This window comes from Mustela nivalis (assembly GCF_964662115.1).
Source record: "Mustela nivalis genome assembly, chromosome: 17".
Lineage (NCBI taxonomy): Eukaryota > Metazoa > Chordata > Mammalia > Carnivora > Mustelidae > Mustela > Mustela nivalis.
Window position 1 is genome coordinate 19,308,742 of NC_139036.1, and position 17,771 is coordinate 19,326,512.

Here is a 17,771-nt window from a genome sequence, read left to right on the forward strand (position 1 = left end):
AGTTTTCTTTGGTATTTACACTTTCACTCTTGCTCATATAGCCCTAGTCAAACATTGTGATGATTTTTAATCTTGACCTCTCATCCTATCCAACTGACCAATTCCTGCTGAATTCTATGAAAGTGTATACGCCCAAACACTACAGAAGGATGAGGCCATTGTGCTACAGTTTAATTCGTAGCAAGGCAAAAATAAGGGAATGTCTTCTAAACTTACATAAAACAGTATTAAATTCTAGTGAAGAATAGGACTAAAAATTTCAAGTTTGTTAGTGTTTAATTTCTCTGAATGACAGAGAGTATGTTACCAAATTCCCACTGAGAGGAATGAATATAAATGAATATAAAACACATGTGAAGGATACATATAAAACACTTGAATAACTAAGTGAGGGTGGGGGAGAGAGAGGGACAAGGAGAGAGAGAGGAAGAAGAATGTAGGAGGGAGGATAGGGGAGGGGAAGAGTAGGAAAGAAAAGGGGGAAAATAGGAAATTTGCTTAAAAAGCAATGAGACAAGATGGGATCAGGAGGGAGACAAACCATAAGACTCTTAATCTTACAAAACAAACTGAGTGTTGCGGCGGGGGCGGGGCGTGTAGGGAGAAGGTGGTTGGGTTATGGACTTTGGGGAAGGTATGTGCTGTGAAGTGTGTAAACCTGGCGATTCACAGACCTGTACCCCTGGGGTTAATAATACATTATATGTTAATTAAAAAAAATTTTTAAAAAAGCAATGAGAAAAGATCTTTATTATTTTCTGCTGTAAAATCGGTAATAGGATACCCATTTTAAGAAAGCCTGAAACTATAAACAGATAACATTCCACCAGGATTTTCAAATGCTCTCAACAAGAATTAATTACTGGAGTATCAGGTTGCTATTACCTCCATGCAGGTTTGCTGACAGTACAAATGGATAGGACTTCATCCAGCTCATTACAGCGATAGTTTCCGGCTGGGTAGGATCTGTGATCTGAAAGAACTGGTCTGGGAAATTTCGGTTCAGGTCAAAGTTGTTGCTGTTGTTTCTGCCAATTACACTTACTGAATCTCCTGTATGATAAAGTATTTAAATTTAAGCCATGTTTCACTTACATTTTAACCCAACACATAATATTTCAGCTATCTTAATCCAAAAGTAAATGTGAACACATCAGTCTTCACTACGAGTAATCACACTATGATTAAACCGAAAAATACATTTTTCGGTATTGCACATTAAAAAATTGTATCTCCTCCAGATCTTTTCACCAGAAAGGTGAAACTATTATCCTTTCTTTTCTGCCCTCTGTCCATACTTTAAGGGGAAGAAAAATCCAACTAGAGAAATTATATTAAAGTACTGGCTCAAAAAAAAGTATTGCTCAATTGCTAATAATCCATACACCGACACGATCACAATGTCGAGGGGACACACTGATCAGAGGGAGGTTCTGTTGTATTGGTATACACGTCACTTAGACATCCTAAAGAAACAGACCGAATGAAAACAAGAAAACTGATATGCTTACATTAAAGTAATCACAAAAAGGTAGTCAGTCAAGAACACAGTTGGAAGTTTAACCTGATGAAGAAAGGGTTGAATCTAAATTTACTCTTTTTTAATAAGGAGTGGGAATCCTATTATAATCACAGCAATGAGGAAAATTTGCAAGTGAATGAGAAAAACCTACTGGGGGGTTCACTGGTAGTGAGTTGTTCCATCTCTCAGTAAAGGTCTCAAAAGAGGAATGTGGAGGGATTTGTGAGGCTGACAATAAGGAAGGTCCTTAGTGAAGTACACTGAATAATAAAAAATGGATTAACCTGCTGATTCTCTCAGTGTTCAGTCAGTGAGAGCCATGTGGCTGCATATTCATATGGTGGTACCTACTCTACTCACTGGTATGATTGCCTGGACGTAACCGCGGGTGGGCAAAAACAGACTCTCACACTCCTAGTGTTCAGCGTAAAGTGGCCCCTCTAAGCAACCTGCCCCCCACCCTCTTCTGACTATATTGCCCTGAGGCAGATATGGGCTGGCCCAGAGGAGGTAGAGGAATGGTAAGTCAATACCTCAGCAGGTTTAGAATATGCAGGGGGAGTACAACTGGGAGTCAATATAGAATCGCTGGCTTCAAAAGAGATTTGGTGTTGAGTTTTCACCTATGCGACAGTGTTCCCAATACAGTAATTTAACAAGATTACTGGGTAATGGTAATTTTTAAAAGCAATTAAACTTTTAAAATTAAGTTATTTGTTAATTTCTTATTAATCAAATAATTAAGTTATTTAAAATTATTGTTAAAATGGAAAAATTTATTAAAATCTTATATTATCTTTAGGAAATAAGAGCCATTACCGAAGTGGAGAACTCCATTAAATGTAAACCTGGTATCATAATTGTTGAATGAACTAGCCTCTTATAAGAATACAAAAGCCAGAACAATTATATAAGAACAAAATGATAAATTCCAAGGAAACAACCAGTTCAAATTCTCTTCTACTCCCAAATAATCATGCTATATGATAACCAAAAAGGTTAAGCATTAATAGATAGCTGTTCTTTACCTTCCTGGGCCTTTTCATAACCATCAGGATTCATGGAAGGCATAAGGTGAATTCTAGTGCTGCGGACTAAATCTGTCACTTCAGGATCTGTTCCAAAGTTCTTACAAAGGTATTCAATGAGGTTCAATAGCAGTTCCCGTCCGACCACTTCATTTCCATGCATGTTTCCAATGTACTTAAATTCTGGTTCACCTAAAAACAAAATAATTACAAGGAAGAGTTTCTTTCCTTTTTATTTTACCATGGACTCTATTTTTTCCCCTACATATGTAAGACCTTGAAAATTTAAGAAAAGATATATTTTGGCAAAAGAAACAGGAAAAAGTATCTTATAAAGCAGGTTCTTTACTAATATACATCTGCGCAGGTTCAAAGCATACACACATGCACACACATGCCATATAATATGAAAAAGATATATTTTGGCAAAAGAAACAGGAAAAAGTATCTTATAAAGCAGGTTCTTTACTAATATATATCTGCGCAGGTTCAAAGCATACACACATGCACACACATGCCATATAATATGAAAATAAAAATACCATTAGCAGAAAAAAATCTAATCTATGCAGTACATTAAATACCGTGCCTAATATGGATTATGAAATGGATTTTCTTTTTTTCTTACAAAAGATTGGTTACATTTTCCTTGTTCCAGTTACACATACTTAAGGTGACTTTTCTAGATGAAACACAGAAATATGGTACATAGCTCTGAAAGGCACTACTGAAATTATGTATAAGACCATGCTTATTACCTGGTTCATGGACACCTGGGTTATCAGATATCTCCATTACATAAAGTTCCCTTGACTCTACTGATTTTCCTAATGAATAAAGCCGGGTGATGTTGGGATATTCATTGGCAAACCTTCTCAAGAAGATTTCCATATCAGGGAAATGGTGGTGGTGAAAGTCCTTTGGCTGAATTGGCTGGTGGAAGGATTGTGTTCCAGGAAGATTATTAAGCAGAGCGACTGTGCTAGCAGTTACTACCACCTCAGTTGTGTCAGGGATTACTGAAGCCACAGTTGGCCGAAGGGAAAAATTCACCTTTGTGGCCGGTCCTTCTTTCACTATTATATTATTAATTGTCAGTGGCATATACCTGAAAAAAAATTTTTTTTTTTTAAAGTAGGTGGCTTGGAGTTAAATTTAAACACAAAATGCTTTAACATTATGAAAGCACAACAGCCTTTTCATACTCTTACACTCGGTGTTCTATCAAAACTCAAACTAAATAAAGATAAATGGGTAAATTCCAGACGTTATGACATGATCTCAGAGAATCCCAGATTAAGTCTTTAAAGAACTACTTCTCTTACCGTCTTCTCAGTCCCACGTATTAGAATGCTTACCAAAAATTACACGCAAAGGAAAGAATAATATGAAAGATGGAGGTCACTAACCCACCATAGCAATTGCTACAGTACTCAAGGAAGGGATAAACCATTCAATCCTTTGCTGTGCCTTATCACACTGACATTCCAACTACTTTCCCAAATAGAAAAGCTCAAAATTAAATGAAACATTTTCAATTAAATCCTTAACAAACTGGGATTCCTGAAAGGTGGCTGGGGGAGGTAACAAACCACTCATTTATTTCACGTATTAGAAAGCTGATGTTAGGGCAACTTTGTAAAATGTCTTTCCCAGAGCTCTGAGTTTTTTCTATTTTGGTACTCAGTTAGCTTTGAGGCAATGCTTTATACAGCTGACCATCTTTTTAAGCTTTTAAAACTGTGGTTCCTCAAAATTTTACAATTATGCTTCACATCCAGTTATACTGATAGACTATGTCCCAAGACTCCACAATACTATTTTTTCACTGTAAAAGGGAAAAAATCAGAAAACAAGGAAAAAATAAAAGCCAGGTACAGTCAATAATGTTTCCTAGACTGTATTTCTCTCTTAGCTATAAACAGAGGCTTGGTATTTTCAGATTCTAAATTCTTACCCAGTTGAAACAGCTGTAATGTTGTAAGTTCCAGGGACAAGTAATCTGTGGAAATCACCAAATCTGCCTGTTGTGATATTATGATTAATACCAGCTACTGAGATGGTTGCATTCTCTAAACCAGATCCCGTTACTGAATCTTTAACAAATCCTTTAACTCCAATGTGAACCTAAAAAAACAGGAATCGAAGTAGACGGCTCAAAGACAATTTGGAAGGCAAGAGAACATCACCTCTCTCTGCATTGATGCTAGAATTTCTAAAAAAATTAAATAAGGTCGCATCTCTATTTTGCTGAAATATTTTTCAATGCCTTCAAGTGAAAATAAAATATAGACAAAAAATATTGTCGCTTACACTTAACACATATCTGACATGTAGACTAGTAATATGCTTTCGAAATTCCCTCTCCTCCAAACAAGACTTTTAATTTTCTCAACAAGTAATAATTTTTCATTAAGTAATAATTTCTGGTATATTCAATAGTATATTACCCTGCCTGATATTTAAATTAAACTGATGTCCATGGCTCTCTAGCAAATATGATCACATGACATTGTAAGAACCTGACAGTACAAATTTGGCTGATTATTTCAGTCTATAAAGTGTTCTAAGACAATCAGAGAAAGCCCTCCAGAGGAAAAGAACTGTTAAAGATTGTTACTCCAGTGCAACTGAATTTCTTCCTTATATCATCTGCTATTTCTATTCCCCAACCTTCCAGTCAGCTACTTTTACCTTTTCAATCAATGTGATCAAAGACTCACGATTGTTCTCCCATTCTTGTCGAAGCTGAGAAGCAGGTGGGTACTTGCAACAAGATAGTTCTAATGTGATCTCAAAACAGTTGGCCCACACATAATTGTAATCTTGCATACCACCTGTAACATAAGGGAAAATATGTTTATTCTCAGAAAGACCAAACAAATTAAATCAGCCATCTCTGCATCTATAAATTTTCTTTTGTGAAAACATGGTTTGAAATTGGGGAAGGCTCTTGGATTACAGAGGAGACTAAGAAGGAAGGTTAAAGGAATATATGCTGAAAAGGAATATACATAAAGGAAATGTATTTGACTGACAGGATGAACAGTTAAGAAGAGTACAAACACACCAGTTAATAACAGTATAATGATAACAGCTCTACGTTTGGGTCTTTACCATATGTCAGACCTGTCCTACGAGCTTTAAGAATATTAACATTTAATCTTTACAAGTGTATAAGATAGGTATTATTTCACCCATTTTACAAATTTAAGAAGTAGGATAGACAGAGAGAGGTTAAGACTTTTGACAGCATGAGCATGAAAGGTATACATGATCTTAAAGTTGTGAAGGATGTTCATGCCTAAGCATTATTAAGTGCCTACTATTCTAACTGTACTTCCCTTTATCAAGAACGTAACAAGAGAAAAAAAAAGGCAAAATCTAGGGTGATGCAACTGCACAAATCAGGGGAGGGGAGAGAGGGTGAGACATAACAAACCCTTTCAAAATGTGTTCAATGGAAGAGGGAAGTAAAAAGGGGAATAAGCATCCACAGCAACCACTTTCCCCACTTCTACACCCAGATAAGCCCTCATACTCGTTCTGTAGAAAGTTTATTACCTTACCATTTCTGTCACTTGATTTTTCAAATAAATTTTATTTTTTTATTTTTTATTTTTTTTAATTTTATTTATTTGACAGAGAGAGATCACAAGTAGGCAGAGAGGCAGGCAGAGAGAGAGAGAGGAGGAAGCAGGCTCCCTGCTGAGCAGAGAGCCCAATGTGGGACTCGATCCCAGGACCCTGAGATCATGACCTGAGCCGAAGGCAGCGGCTTAACCCACTGAGCCACCCAGGCGCCCCTAAATTTTATTTTTTAAGGCAATTTTAGGTTCATAGCAAAATTGAGAAGGTACAGAGATCTTCCATGTTTCTACCCTTACAGTATCATATAGTTTCATTGCCCTAAAAATCAACTGTGCCCCACCTACTAAGCCCTCCCCTTCCCTAACCTTTGGCAACCGCTAATCTTTTTATTATTTCCATATGGCTTGGCTATTTCCAAAATGTCACAGAGTTGGGATAGCACAGTACATAGCCTTTTCAGATTGGTTTCTTTCATTTAGTAATAGGTACTGAAAGTTCCTCCATGTCTTTCCATGACTTGATAGTTTTCTTTTTAGTGCTAAATGATATGCCATTGTGTGGCTGTACCACAGTTTATCTTACCCGTTTACCTACTGAAGGATGTGTTGGTTGCTTCCAAGTTTTGACAATTATGAATTAACCCACTATAAACATCTGTATGCAGATTTTTGTGTGGACATACGTTTTCAACTCCTTTGGGTAAATACCAAGGAGCATAGCTGTTAGCATATAGTAAGAGTATGTTCGGTTTTTTAAGAAACCACCAAACTGTTTTCCAAAGTGGATGCACCATTTTGCATTCCCCTATCACCAATAAAAGAGAGTTCCTGTTGCTTGACATTTTTATCAGCCACTGTTCTGGATTTTGGCCATTCTCGATTTTGACCATTCTGGTAGGTAGGAAGTAGTAACTTGTTGCTTGCTTATTTATTTATTTATTTATTTATTTATTTATTTGAGAGAGAGAATGAGAGAGAAAGCACGAGAGGGGGCAGTGTCAGAGGGAGATGCAGCCAAAGGCCATCGCTTAACCAACTGAGACACCCAGGAGCCCGTAACTTGTTGCTTTAATTTGTATTTCCCTGATGACATGCAATATGGAGCATCTTTTCTTTATTTTTTTTTTAACTTTATTGATTTATTTGAGAGAGAGAACGCAGGGAGAGGGTCAGAGGGAGAAGCAGACTCTCTGCTGGGCAGGGAGCCCGATGCAATACAGGGCTTCATTCAGGACCCTGGATCACAACCTGAGCAGAAGGCAGAGGCTTAACTCACTGAGCCATCCAGGCACCCCACATCTTTCCTTGTTTGCCACCTGTATAACTCTTTTTATTTAAAGATTTTATTTATTAACTTGAGAGAGAGAGAGAGCAAGTGGGTGGAGGAGCAGAGGGCGACGGACAAGCACTCTGTCCTGAGCACAGAGCCCAATGCAGGGCTCAATCCCCCAACCCTGAGATCATGACCTGAGCCAAAATCAAGAGTCAGATGTTCACCTGACTAAGCCACTCATGGGCCCCTGTCACCTCTGTAACTTCTTTGTTAAGGTGTCTGTTAAGGTCTTTGGCCCACTTTTTAATCAGGCTATTTTTTGCTGTTGAGTTTTAAGAGTTCTTCATGTATTTTAGATCACAGTCCTTTATCAGAGATGCTTTCTTCCTTTTTGGGCACAATAATATTCTACTGTATGTGTATACCACATTTTCTTTATCCAAATGTCAATGGATATTTAGGTTGTCTCTTGGCAACTGTAAATAAGGCTGCAGTGAATCTCAATGTACAAATATCTTTTCATGATCCTGCTTCAATTCTTTTGTATATATACTCAGAAGCAGAACTGCTGAATCATATGGTAATTCTATTTCTAACTTTCTGAGGAAGCTCCATACTGTTTCCTATAGTAGCTACACTATTTTTATATTCCTACCAACCACGCAAAGGGTTCCAAATTCTCCACATCCCTACCAACATTTGCTATTTTTTTTTTTTAGATTGACCATCCCAAAGGAGTATAAAGTGATAAGTTATTGAGGTTATGATTTGCTTTTCCCTGATGATTAGTGATATTGAACATCTTTCCATATATATGTTGGCCATTTGTATATTTTCTTTGAAGAAATGTCTATTCAAGTCCTTTGCCCACTTTTAATCAGATTACTTGAGAGGTTTGAGTTGTAGGAGTTTTTTACATATTCTAAATATTAACCCTTTATCAGATATACGGTTCACAAGTATTTTCCATAGGCTGCTTTTTTTTTACTCTGTTGATTGCTTCCCTTGCCATACAGGACATTGGAGGGTTTTGAACAGAGGTGTGATATAATCTGAATTGCCTTTAAAAAAAAAAAAAAAAGTAGGCTCCATGCCCAACATGGAGCCTAACACAGGGCTTAAACTCATGATCCTGGGATCAAGACCTGAGCTGAGATCAAAAGCTGAACACTTAACTAACTGACCCACCCAGGTGTCCCATGAATTGCCTTTTTAAAGATCATTCTGACTGCTGGGTAGAGAATGACTTGGGGATGAGGAGTAAAAGGGGAAGCAGAGTGAAGAATTAGAAAAAAATGATGGCTTGGATCATAACTAAGATTTCTGCTGGTAGGGGAGATGAAGCAGACAGATCTGGATTTAGAAAGGATTTGTTTATACAGAATCAAGGACAACTTTTAGATTTTTAGCTAGGGAAACTAGGAAGATAGTAGTGCCATTAACTATCTGAAAGGAGAAGAACAAAGGTACAAGCTATGACATGCCTAAGCTCTGTCTTTGGTCCTCTTCTCTTATTTATTCCCTTGATGTCTCATGGTTTAAATATTATCTACATGCTGACAACTCTCAAATTTCTATCTCTAGAGAAGACCTCTTTCCCAGACTCCAGACTTGTACATCCAATTGCCTATTCAACATCTCTACTTGCATATCATAAACTTAAGGTACCTTCATCTTCTCCGAACTTGCTCCACCTGCAATCTCTCCTATCATGGCTATTGGCACTTCCACTCTTCCAGCTGCTCAGGCCAAAAATCTTTGGAGTCACATTCCAATCTAAAGCATCGGAAATTCATGGTAACTCTAACTGAAAAATCCAGAACCCAAAGATTTCTCCTCACCTCCATGGCTGCTGCCCTTTTACAAGCCACCATCCCGTCTTTGCCTGAATTTCTTCAATCACTCTTAACAGTTCTCCCTATACCTGCCCTTACCCTTCTATATTCATTTCTCAACAGAGATGTGAAATTAATTCTGTTAAAATGTTAAGTCAGGGGCACCTGGGTGGCTCAGTTGGTTAAGCAACCGCCTTTGGCTCAGGTCATGGTCCCGGAGTCCCAGGATTAAGTCCCACATCAGGCTCCCAGCTCCATGGGGAGTCTGCTTCTCCCTCTGACCTTCTCGCCTCTCATGCTCTCTCTCACTGTCTCTCAAATAAATAAATAAAAATATTAAAAAAAAATATTAAGTCAGATGTTACTCTTTTGTATGATGACTCCCTTTTCCACTCAAACTAAAAGCCAAAGTCTTTATAGAGGCCTAAGGCCCCATGCGATTTGTCTTCTACCATTTCCCTTTCCACTTTAACCTTCTTTCATACTCTCTCCATCACTGGCTCTGCATCTGCCACAATGGCCTCCCTGCAAGTTCACACACTGGGTACCTCCTGACTTCGGGTCTTTGCTCCAGCTACTTCCTTTGCCTGTTATGCTCTTCTCCCAGATATGCCTGCTTGACTAATTCCCTCATCTCCAGCTCTTTGCTCCAATTTCAACTTGACTTCCCCATTTAAAGTTGCTACTTGCTTCTCCCCAACATTATCCCCAAGCCCATCCCACCAACACTCACAATTCCACTCACTCTTTTGTACTTTTTCTTTTTTCTAGAGTACTTAACAATATACCTATTAAGTTTATTATTTACTGCCTATTTCTCTAGACTAGATTATAAGCAACACAGGGGCAGAGATTATCTACTACACCCACTGATGGATATTCCAAGCACCAGACGGTATCTGGCACACAATAGCCCTTCAGAAAATATCTGTTGAAAGAATGAAACTAAGTAGGTAATTAAGATTTCTGTTTTGAATGTATTAAATTTGAGATGCCAAAGACTTTGTCTTCCCAGAATATACATAAGTTTATAACCACCAAAAGCCCAGTAACTTGGTCTTAATATTCTTCTTAGAAGGCAAGGTATCCATCTTTTGACCTTTTCTTATTGTCCAGCATCTTGGTATGAACTTTGGGTCTGGCATCTATGATCATCTTTGCTTAACTCTCACCTGCATGTACAATGTGGACATACACATACTATTCGTGATACATATTTATTAATCTTTTCCAATTTTTACTACTATATTGGTCATAGTACAATGGTCATTGTGTTTAAGATGTTATACTAAAAAATTACAGGGATTTATAAATAAGAGACATACCTTCATTCATAGTCTAGAGTCTTGGTGAGGAAGCAGAACACAGAACACATAAAAATAACAATTTCAGAGCAACGCATATGTGAGCTCATTTTTTTTTTGCATATGTAAAACTTAATAGCTATGTTAAGTTGCAAACATGGCCAATTAATACTTTAATTACGCCAGAAGGTAGGGAAGTAGACAGCTTACAACACTATAATCACCAGGCTGGAGTTCTGGCATTCTTTTGTCTGTTCCTTAATTGTCTTACTTAAGTAGCTATTTAAGAAACACTAGCTAAGAGCAACACGAAGACCAAGTTTACAGTAGTATTTTGGAGTATTGTCTAATCAGCTTTTTAAACTTTAATAGTACTATAGCTAGCCATTGCCAATCAATGACACAGAGAAATATATTCCCAGGGTAGGGGAAGAGAGGAAGGATAGAAGTCTTCTAAAAGAAGACTTTAAGACAAGAAATTACATTCAGTGGACTCTAGCCCCACAGATCACGCACTGTAGTGATATTTTTTTTAATAACTCTACAATCTAAAACTAAAGGTCAGATTCATGGAGACAAAACTCTTTTTGTAGGTCCTACAGATTTGAGGAAATATTACAGTGAGGAGTGTACCTAACTGTAACACATCTTTGTGGAGTCAATCATTGCTTTACAGCATAGAATCTAGTGGAAATAGAAAATATTCATTAAATCTTGGGATGTATCCCCCAAATTTTCCTTTGATAAGACCCTATTTAACAGGAAGCCATGTAAATATTGGAAATAAAATTAAGGAGGAATGAATTAGTCAGTAATTGTTACATGAACAACTGGTAACTATGTGAAAAAAAATACTGGTGAGCTTTACCTCCTATCATACCAAATAAACCTAAATCCATATGGAATTTGATGTAAAAATGAAACTGTAAACAAACCTGGAACTCAACATGAATATTTTTGTACTCTCAGGATGAGAAGAATCTAAGTTTGGCAAAAAGTAGCATGAAGGCATAAAAGGAAAAAAAATGATAGATTTAACTATTAACAACTGTAAAATATTTGATCAAAAACCTACCTTAAAAAATTTTAAAAAGAGACTAAGAAACAAACCCCATAAAATAAGAGAGTTATAGAACACTCCTGGGTAACAACTTAATAATTACGTGTATGACATCTTTGGCATGACCTTAACAGAGAAAATTTGTTTTCCAGAAACTTATACCAAGGTAATAGCTACAAAGAAGAGGACTATAATGTTTAAACTAAAAGAGAATAAAACTGAAAAATACCTGACTATCCAAAAATGGGGGATCAGTTTACAATTATATAAAATGGGCTACTGTACAACTATTTAAGGTATTGTGGACAAACATTTATGGGCATGATATTTACCATATAATAACAAAAAAGGTATTAAACAGCATATACAGGGTGATGGGTATTGAGAAGGGCACATGCTGTGATGAGCACTGGGTGTTACACTTAACTAATGAATCACTGAACACAGCATCAAGGACTAATCATGTACTATACAATGGCTAACTGAATGTAATTTTTTTAAAAGATTTGGGGCGCCTGGTTGGCTCAGTGGGTTAAAGCCTCTGCCTTCAGTTCAGGTCATGATCCCAGAGTCCTGGGATCAAGCCCCGCTTCGGGCTCTCTGCTCAGTGGGGAGCCTGCTTCCTCCTCTCTCTCGCCTGCCTCTGACTACTTGTGATCTCTGTCAAGAAATAAATAAAATCTTAAAAAAAAAAAAAAGATTTTATTTATTTGACAGAGAGAGATCACAAGTTGACAGAGAAGCAGGTAGAGAGAGAGAGAGAGAGAGAGAGAGAGAAGCAGGCTCCCCGCTGAGCAGAGAGCCTGACGCAGAACTCGATCCCAGGACCTTGAGATCATGACTGAGCCGAAGGTAGCAGCTTAAGCCACTGAGCCACCCAAGCGCCCCCGAATGTAGTTTTTTTTTTTAAAGCATATAAAGATAAATCTTTTTGCATGACAATTTAAACTTTATTCTTCTTTGAAACATACAGTTTCTCAGTTTCCCTATACTCAAGTATGAGTTAACTGATTCAAAACAATTTTGACAATCTAACCAACATGCTATGCTGTTTTTTTTTAAACTCAAGTTTATTGAGTCATAGTTTATATTCTATAAAAGTCATCCTTTTTAAGTATATAGTGCAATGTGTACATTCATATAAGCTCCACCACAATCAAGATACAGGACATTTGTCTCATCCCAGAAAGTTCCCTTCCTCCAGCTCCCAGGTTTTGGGCAACCACTAATCTAATTTCTTTGCCTATATTTTTGCCTTCTCCAGAATGTCATATAAATGAAATCATGCAGTATAAAGCCTTTTGTATGAGGCTACTTTTACTCAGCACAATGCTTCTGAGATTCATTCATACTGTTGCATATATAAATTCTCCTTTTTATTTCTCGGTATTTGCTTGCATGGATGTAGTACAATTTGTTTATCCTTTTACATGTGATGGATATTTGAGCTGCTTTCAGTTTCTGGTGATTGTGAATAAAGCTGTGCACAGACCTTAGTGTGGGCATAAATTTTCATGTTTTTTTGGATAAATATCTAGGAGTGCCTTGGCTGAGTTATACAGCAAATGTAAGTTTAACTTTATAAGAAACTGTCAAACTATTTTCCAAAGTGGCTTACCATTTCACATTCCTACCAGCAATGCATGAATGTTCCAGTTTCTCTGCATCCTCACTTAAACTGCTCATGCAACTGGTCAGATTTTTTTTTTTTAAGATTTTATTTATTTATTTGACAGACAGAGATCACAAGTAGGCAGAGAGGCAGGCGGGGGGGGGGGGTGGAGCAGACTTCCTGCGGAGCAGAGAGCCCGATGCGGGGCTCGATCCCAGGACCCTGAGATCATGACCCAAGCCGAAGGCAGCAGCCCAAACCACTGAGCCACCCAGGCACCCCAACTGGTCAGATTTTTAACTAAATATTCTAGTAAGTGTACAAAGGGATCTCAATGTGGTTTTAATTTGTATTTCCCGGACAACAAATAATATTGCACATCCTTTCATGTCTTCAGCATCTATATTAGGAGACCTTGGAAGCTAGGGACTACTGGTGATATTGTAGAGAAGGAAGGATATTAAGAAAGGGATCCCATAAACTGTCTACAAACTCTTGGACTTACTCTTGAACTGCATGGAGAACTGAATAACAAAACAGCTTCCAGACTGGCCCTTGGGAGGTAAGTACACAGAACAGATCTGAACAGAACTGTAAATACTTTGAAAATTCAAACTGCCATCACAGCCCATAGGAGGCAAGTCAAAACTTAAAACTGAGCCTACCTGGGTCATTGACTGCTAAAATAAACAAAGAAGTTGTCATTTTTTGGTAGAATTTATTTATTTATATTTTTAAAGATTTTATTTATTTATTTGACAGAGAGAAATCACAAGTAGATGGAGAGGCAGGCAGAGAGAGAGAGAGGGAAGCAGGCTCCCTGCTAAGCAGAGAGCCCGATGCAGGACTCGATCCCAGGACCCTTGAGATCATGACCTGAGCCGAAGGCAGCGGCTTAACCCACCGAGCCACCCAGGCGCCCCATTTTTTTGTAGAATTTAAACAAGACTTGGATCTCATAAGATCCAAAATGTTCAGCCTATATAACCCAACATTGTTTGATATTAAAAGAACCAGGAAAATGTCAACCACTTGAAAGGAAAAAATAATCAATAGACACCAACCCCAGTGTGACCTAGATATTAAAATTACCAGACTAAGCTTAAAGCAGTTGTTTTAGCCACATTCCAAGGAAGTAAGATTAACCATTCTTTTTTTTTTTTTTTTCTTAAAAAAATATTTAATTAATTTATTTGACAGAGAGAGACACAGTGGGAGAGGGAACACAAGCAGTGGGAGTGAGAGAGAGAGAGAGAGAGAGAGAAGCAGGCTTCCTGCTGAGTAGGGAGGGCAGATGCAGGCCTTGATCCCAGGACCCTGGGATCATGACCCGAGCCCAAGGCAAACGTTTAACTACTGAGCCACCCAGGTGCCCCAAGATTAACCATTCTAGAAATAAAAAACAGAAGACACAAAGAAGAAGGACAAAGTGGAAATTTCAAAATGATAAATTCAATAACCAAAATTTAAATATTTACTTGATGAATTCAACAGGAGAATGGAACTGACAAGGGGGAAGAGTTAATTTGTAGACAGACAAACAGAAATTACCTAATGTAAGTAACAGAGAAAAAAAGAATACTTTTAGGGACAAAGGTCTACCGGAAGGTCTGGCATTCTTGTCACTCGAGTCTCAGAAGGAGAGGAAAAGGGCACAATGCCAAAAAAGAAAAAAACAAAAAGATGAAGAAATTATAGCCAAAAAGTCCCCAAATTTGGCAAAAGATGTAAACTTAGATTTCAAGAAATTCAGCAAATCCCAAACTGGTTAAACTAAAAAAAAAAAAAAAAAAAAAATTCATGGCTAGATACTTTATAATCGAATTGCTCAAAACCAAAGACAAAGGAAAAACTCTTGAAAGCAGTAACAGAAAAATAATATGCTCATACAGGGGAACAACAATTCAAATGACTGTGAGTTTCTCATCAAAAGCTGTGGAGGCCAGAAGGCAAGAGCATAAAACAAACAAACAAAACCTGCCAACCCAAAACCTAGAGTTTTATATCCAGTGAAAATATTCTTCAGTAATGAAGGCAAAAAACAGACATTTTCAGTGAAGGAAAACTAAAGAATCCACCACAAACCAACTTGCTTTAAAAAAAAAAACAAACACTAAAGTCAGCCAACAGAAAGGATGATTACCCACCACCTGCATCAACATAGATGGAACTGGAGGGGATTATGCTCAGGGAAATAAGTCAAGCAGAGAAAAACAATTATCGTATGGTTTCACTCATCTGTGGAACAAAAGGAATAGCGTGCAGGACCACAGAGGGAGGGAGGGAAAACCCGGAAGAAATCAGAGAGGGAGACAAACCATGACAGACTCTGGACTCCGGAACCAAACTGAAGGTTACAGAAGGAAGCTGCTCCTTCAATCGGTAACCGGGGGATGGGTATTGAGGGGGGCACATGTTGTGATGAGCACTGGGTGTTATATGCAACTAATGAATTGTTGGACACTACATCAAAAACTAATAATGTACTATATGTTGGCTAATTGAACATAATTAAAAAATAAACAAAAACCAAAACCAAAACCAAAATAAATAAAAGAAATGCTAAAGAAAGTCAGTTATTCAAGTAAAAAAAATAAAAAAAATAAATGACACCAGAGAGAAACTCAGGATTTCCAGAATGAAAGAACAGCAGAAATGGTGAATATCTGGGTAAATACAATGAACTATTTTTTTCCTCTTAAGTTCTTTAGAGTATGTATGACAGCGGAAAGCAAAAATCATAACACTGTCTGGTGGGATTTTCAATGCATATACATGTAATACAAATGACAACGGCAACATAAAGTGGGGGACGGTACAGTGTGGTGGTGAGATTTGTGCATTCCTCCTGAAGTGGTAAAATATCAGTCCTGTGATAGAACTGTGAAAAATTAAGCATGTAAATTGTAACTCCTAGAGCAACTATCAGAACAAACCATATAAAGGAGATACAGTAAAAAACACAAGAGATAAAATACTAAACATTCAAACAATCCCACAGAAGGCAGGAGAGAGGAAGCAGTAGAATAAAAAACAGAGGAAATAAAGAGGAAAATAATTAAAAAGTAGACTTAAATCCAAACATATCAATAATTACATTCAGTGTAAATGGTATAAACATACAGACTAAAAGACAAATTGCCAGAGGCACCTGGGTGACTCAGTCTTTTAAGCCTCTGCCTTCGGCTCAGGTAATGATCCCAGCATCCTGGAAACCCCCACCCCATAGTCTCCCTGCTCAGTGGGAAGCCTGCTTCTCCCTCTTCCCCTCTGTGCCTTCTCGCTCACTCTCTCTCTCTCAACTAAGTAAATCTTAAAAAAAAAATTAAAAATAAAGGACAAATTGTCAAACGAATTGAAAAATAAGAGCCAATTACATGCTGTCCATCAGAAACTCACTTTATTTTTTAAAGATTTTATTTTATTTGACAGACAGAGATCACAAGTAGGCAGAGAGGCAGGAGGAGGGGTGGGGGAGAGGGGGAGGTGGGGGGAAGCAGGCTCCCTGCCTAGTAGAGAGCCCGATGTGGGGCTCGATCCTAGGACCCTGAGATCATGACCTGACCCTTTATTTTTTTTTTAAGATTTTATTTATTATTTGATAGAGAAAGCAAGCACAAGTAGGCCGAGCAGCAGGCAGAGGGAGAAGCAGGCTCTCTGCAGAGCAGATAGCATGAGATCATGACCTGGAGCAGAGGGCAGATGCTTAACCGACTGAGCCACCCAGGTGCCCTAAGAAACTCCCTTTAAATAAATATAATGGTACAGAGAAGTTAAAAGTAAAAGAAGGTGGGGCACCAGGTGGTCCTGAAATCAAGCCCCACATTGGGCTCCCTCCTCAGCAGGAAGACTGCTTCTCCCTCTCCCACTCCCCCTGCTTGTGTTCCCTCTCTTGCTGAATCTCTGTCAAATAATAAATAAAATCTTTAAAAAAAAAAAAAACGTAAAAGAAGGTTAAAAGATACACCAGGCAAACATAAAACAAAAGAAAAATGGAGAGGCTAGAGTATTATCAGCCAAAGTAGACTTGAGAACAAGGAAAAGTAGCAGGGTTTTATTTTATTTTATTTTTTAAAAGATTGATTGACTGATTGATTGATTTGACAGACAGAGATTACAAGTAGGCAGAGGGGCAGGCAGAGAGAGAGGAGGGGAAGCAGGCTCGATTCCAATATCCCGGGATCCTGGGATCATGGGATCATGACCGGAGCCGAAGGCAGAGGCTTTAACCCACTGAGCCACCCAGGTGCCTCAGTAGCAGGGTTTTAAAGAGGGATACTACCTAATGATAAAAGGGTCAATTGACCAAGAAAACATTGTAGTCCAAGTTTACCATCAAGTAGATCTAAAGGACATTTAGAGCACACCCCACCCAACAACAGCAACATACATACTCTTTTCAAGTACAAATGGAACACTCATCAAGACAGACAATACCCTGGGTTGTAAAACAAACTTAACAAATGTACAAAAACTCATACAAGGTATATTCTTTGACAGGAAGGAATTACAGAGAATCAGTAATAGAAAGCTATATACAGGATATC

General features: G+C 37.9%; 1 protein-coding gene across 1 annotated transcript in view; it reads right to left on the reverse strand.

Moving 5' to 3' along the window:
- Nucleotides 1-17,771, reverse strand: part of CPD (carboxypeptidase D) — a 77,464-nt gene that overhangs the window by 39,747 nt on the left and 19,946 nt on the right. The window contains exons 3-7 of the mRNA XM_082707018.1: nt 5,245-5,387; nt 4,508-4,677; nt 3,309-3,658; nt 2,551-2,742; nt 886-1,053 (exon numbers count right to left, since the gene is read on the reverse strand). Coding sequence (XP_082563144.1) covers nt 886-1,053; nt 2,551-2,742; nt 3,309-3,658; nt 4,508-4,677; nt 5,245-5,387 — 1,023 coding nt within the window. The remainder of the gene's footprint in view (nt 1-885; nt 1,054-2,550; nt 2,743-3,308; nt 3,659-4,507; nt 4,678-5,244; nt 5,388-17,771) is intronic.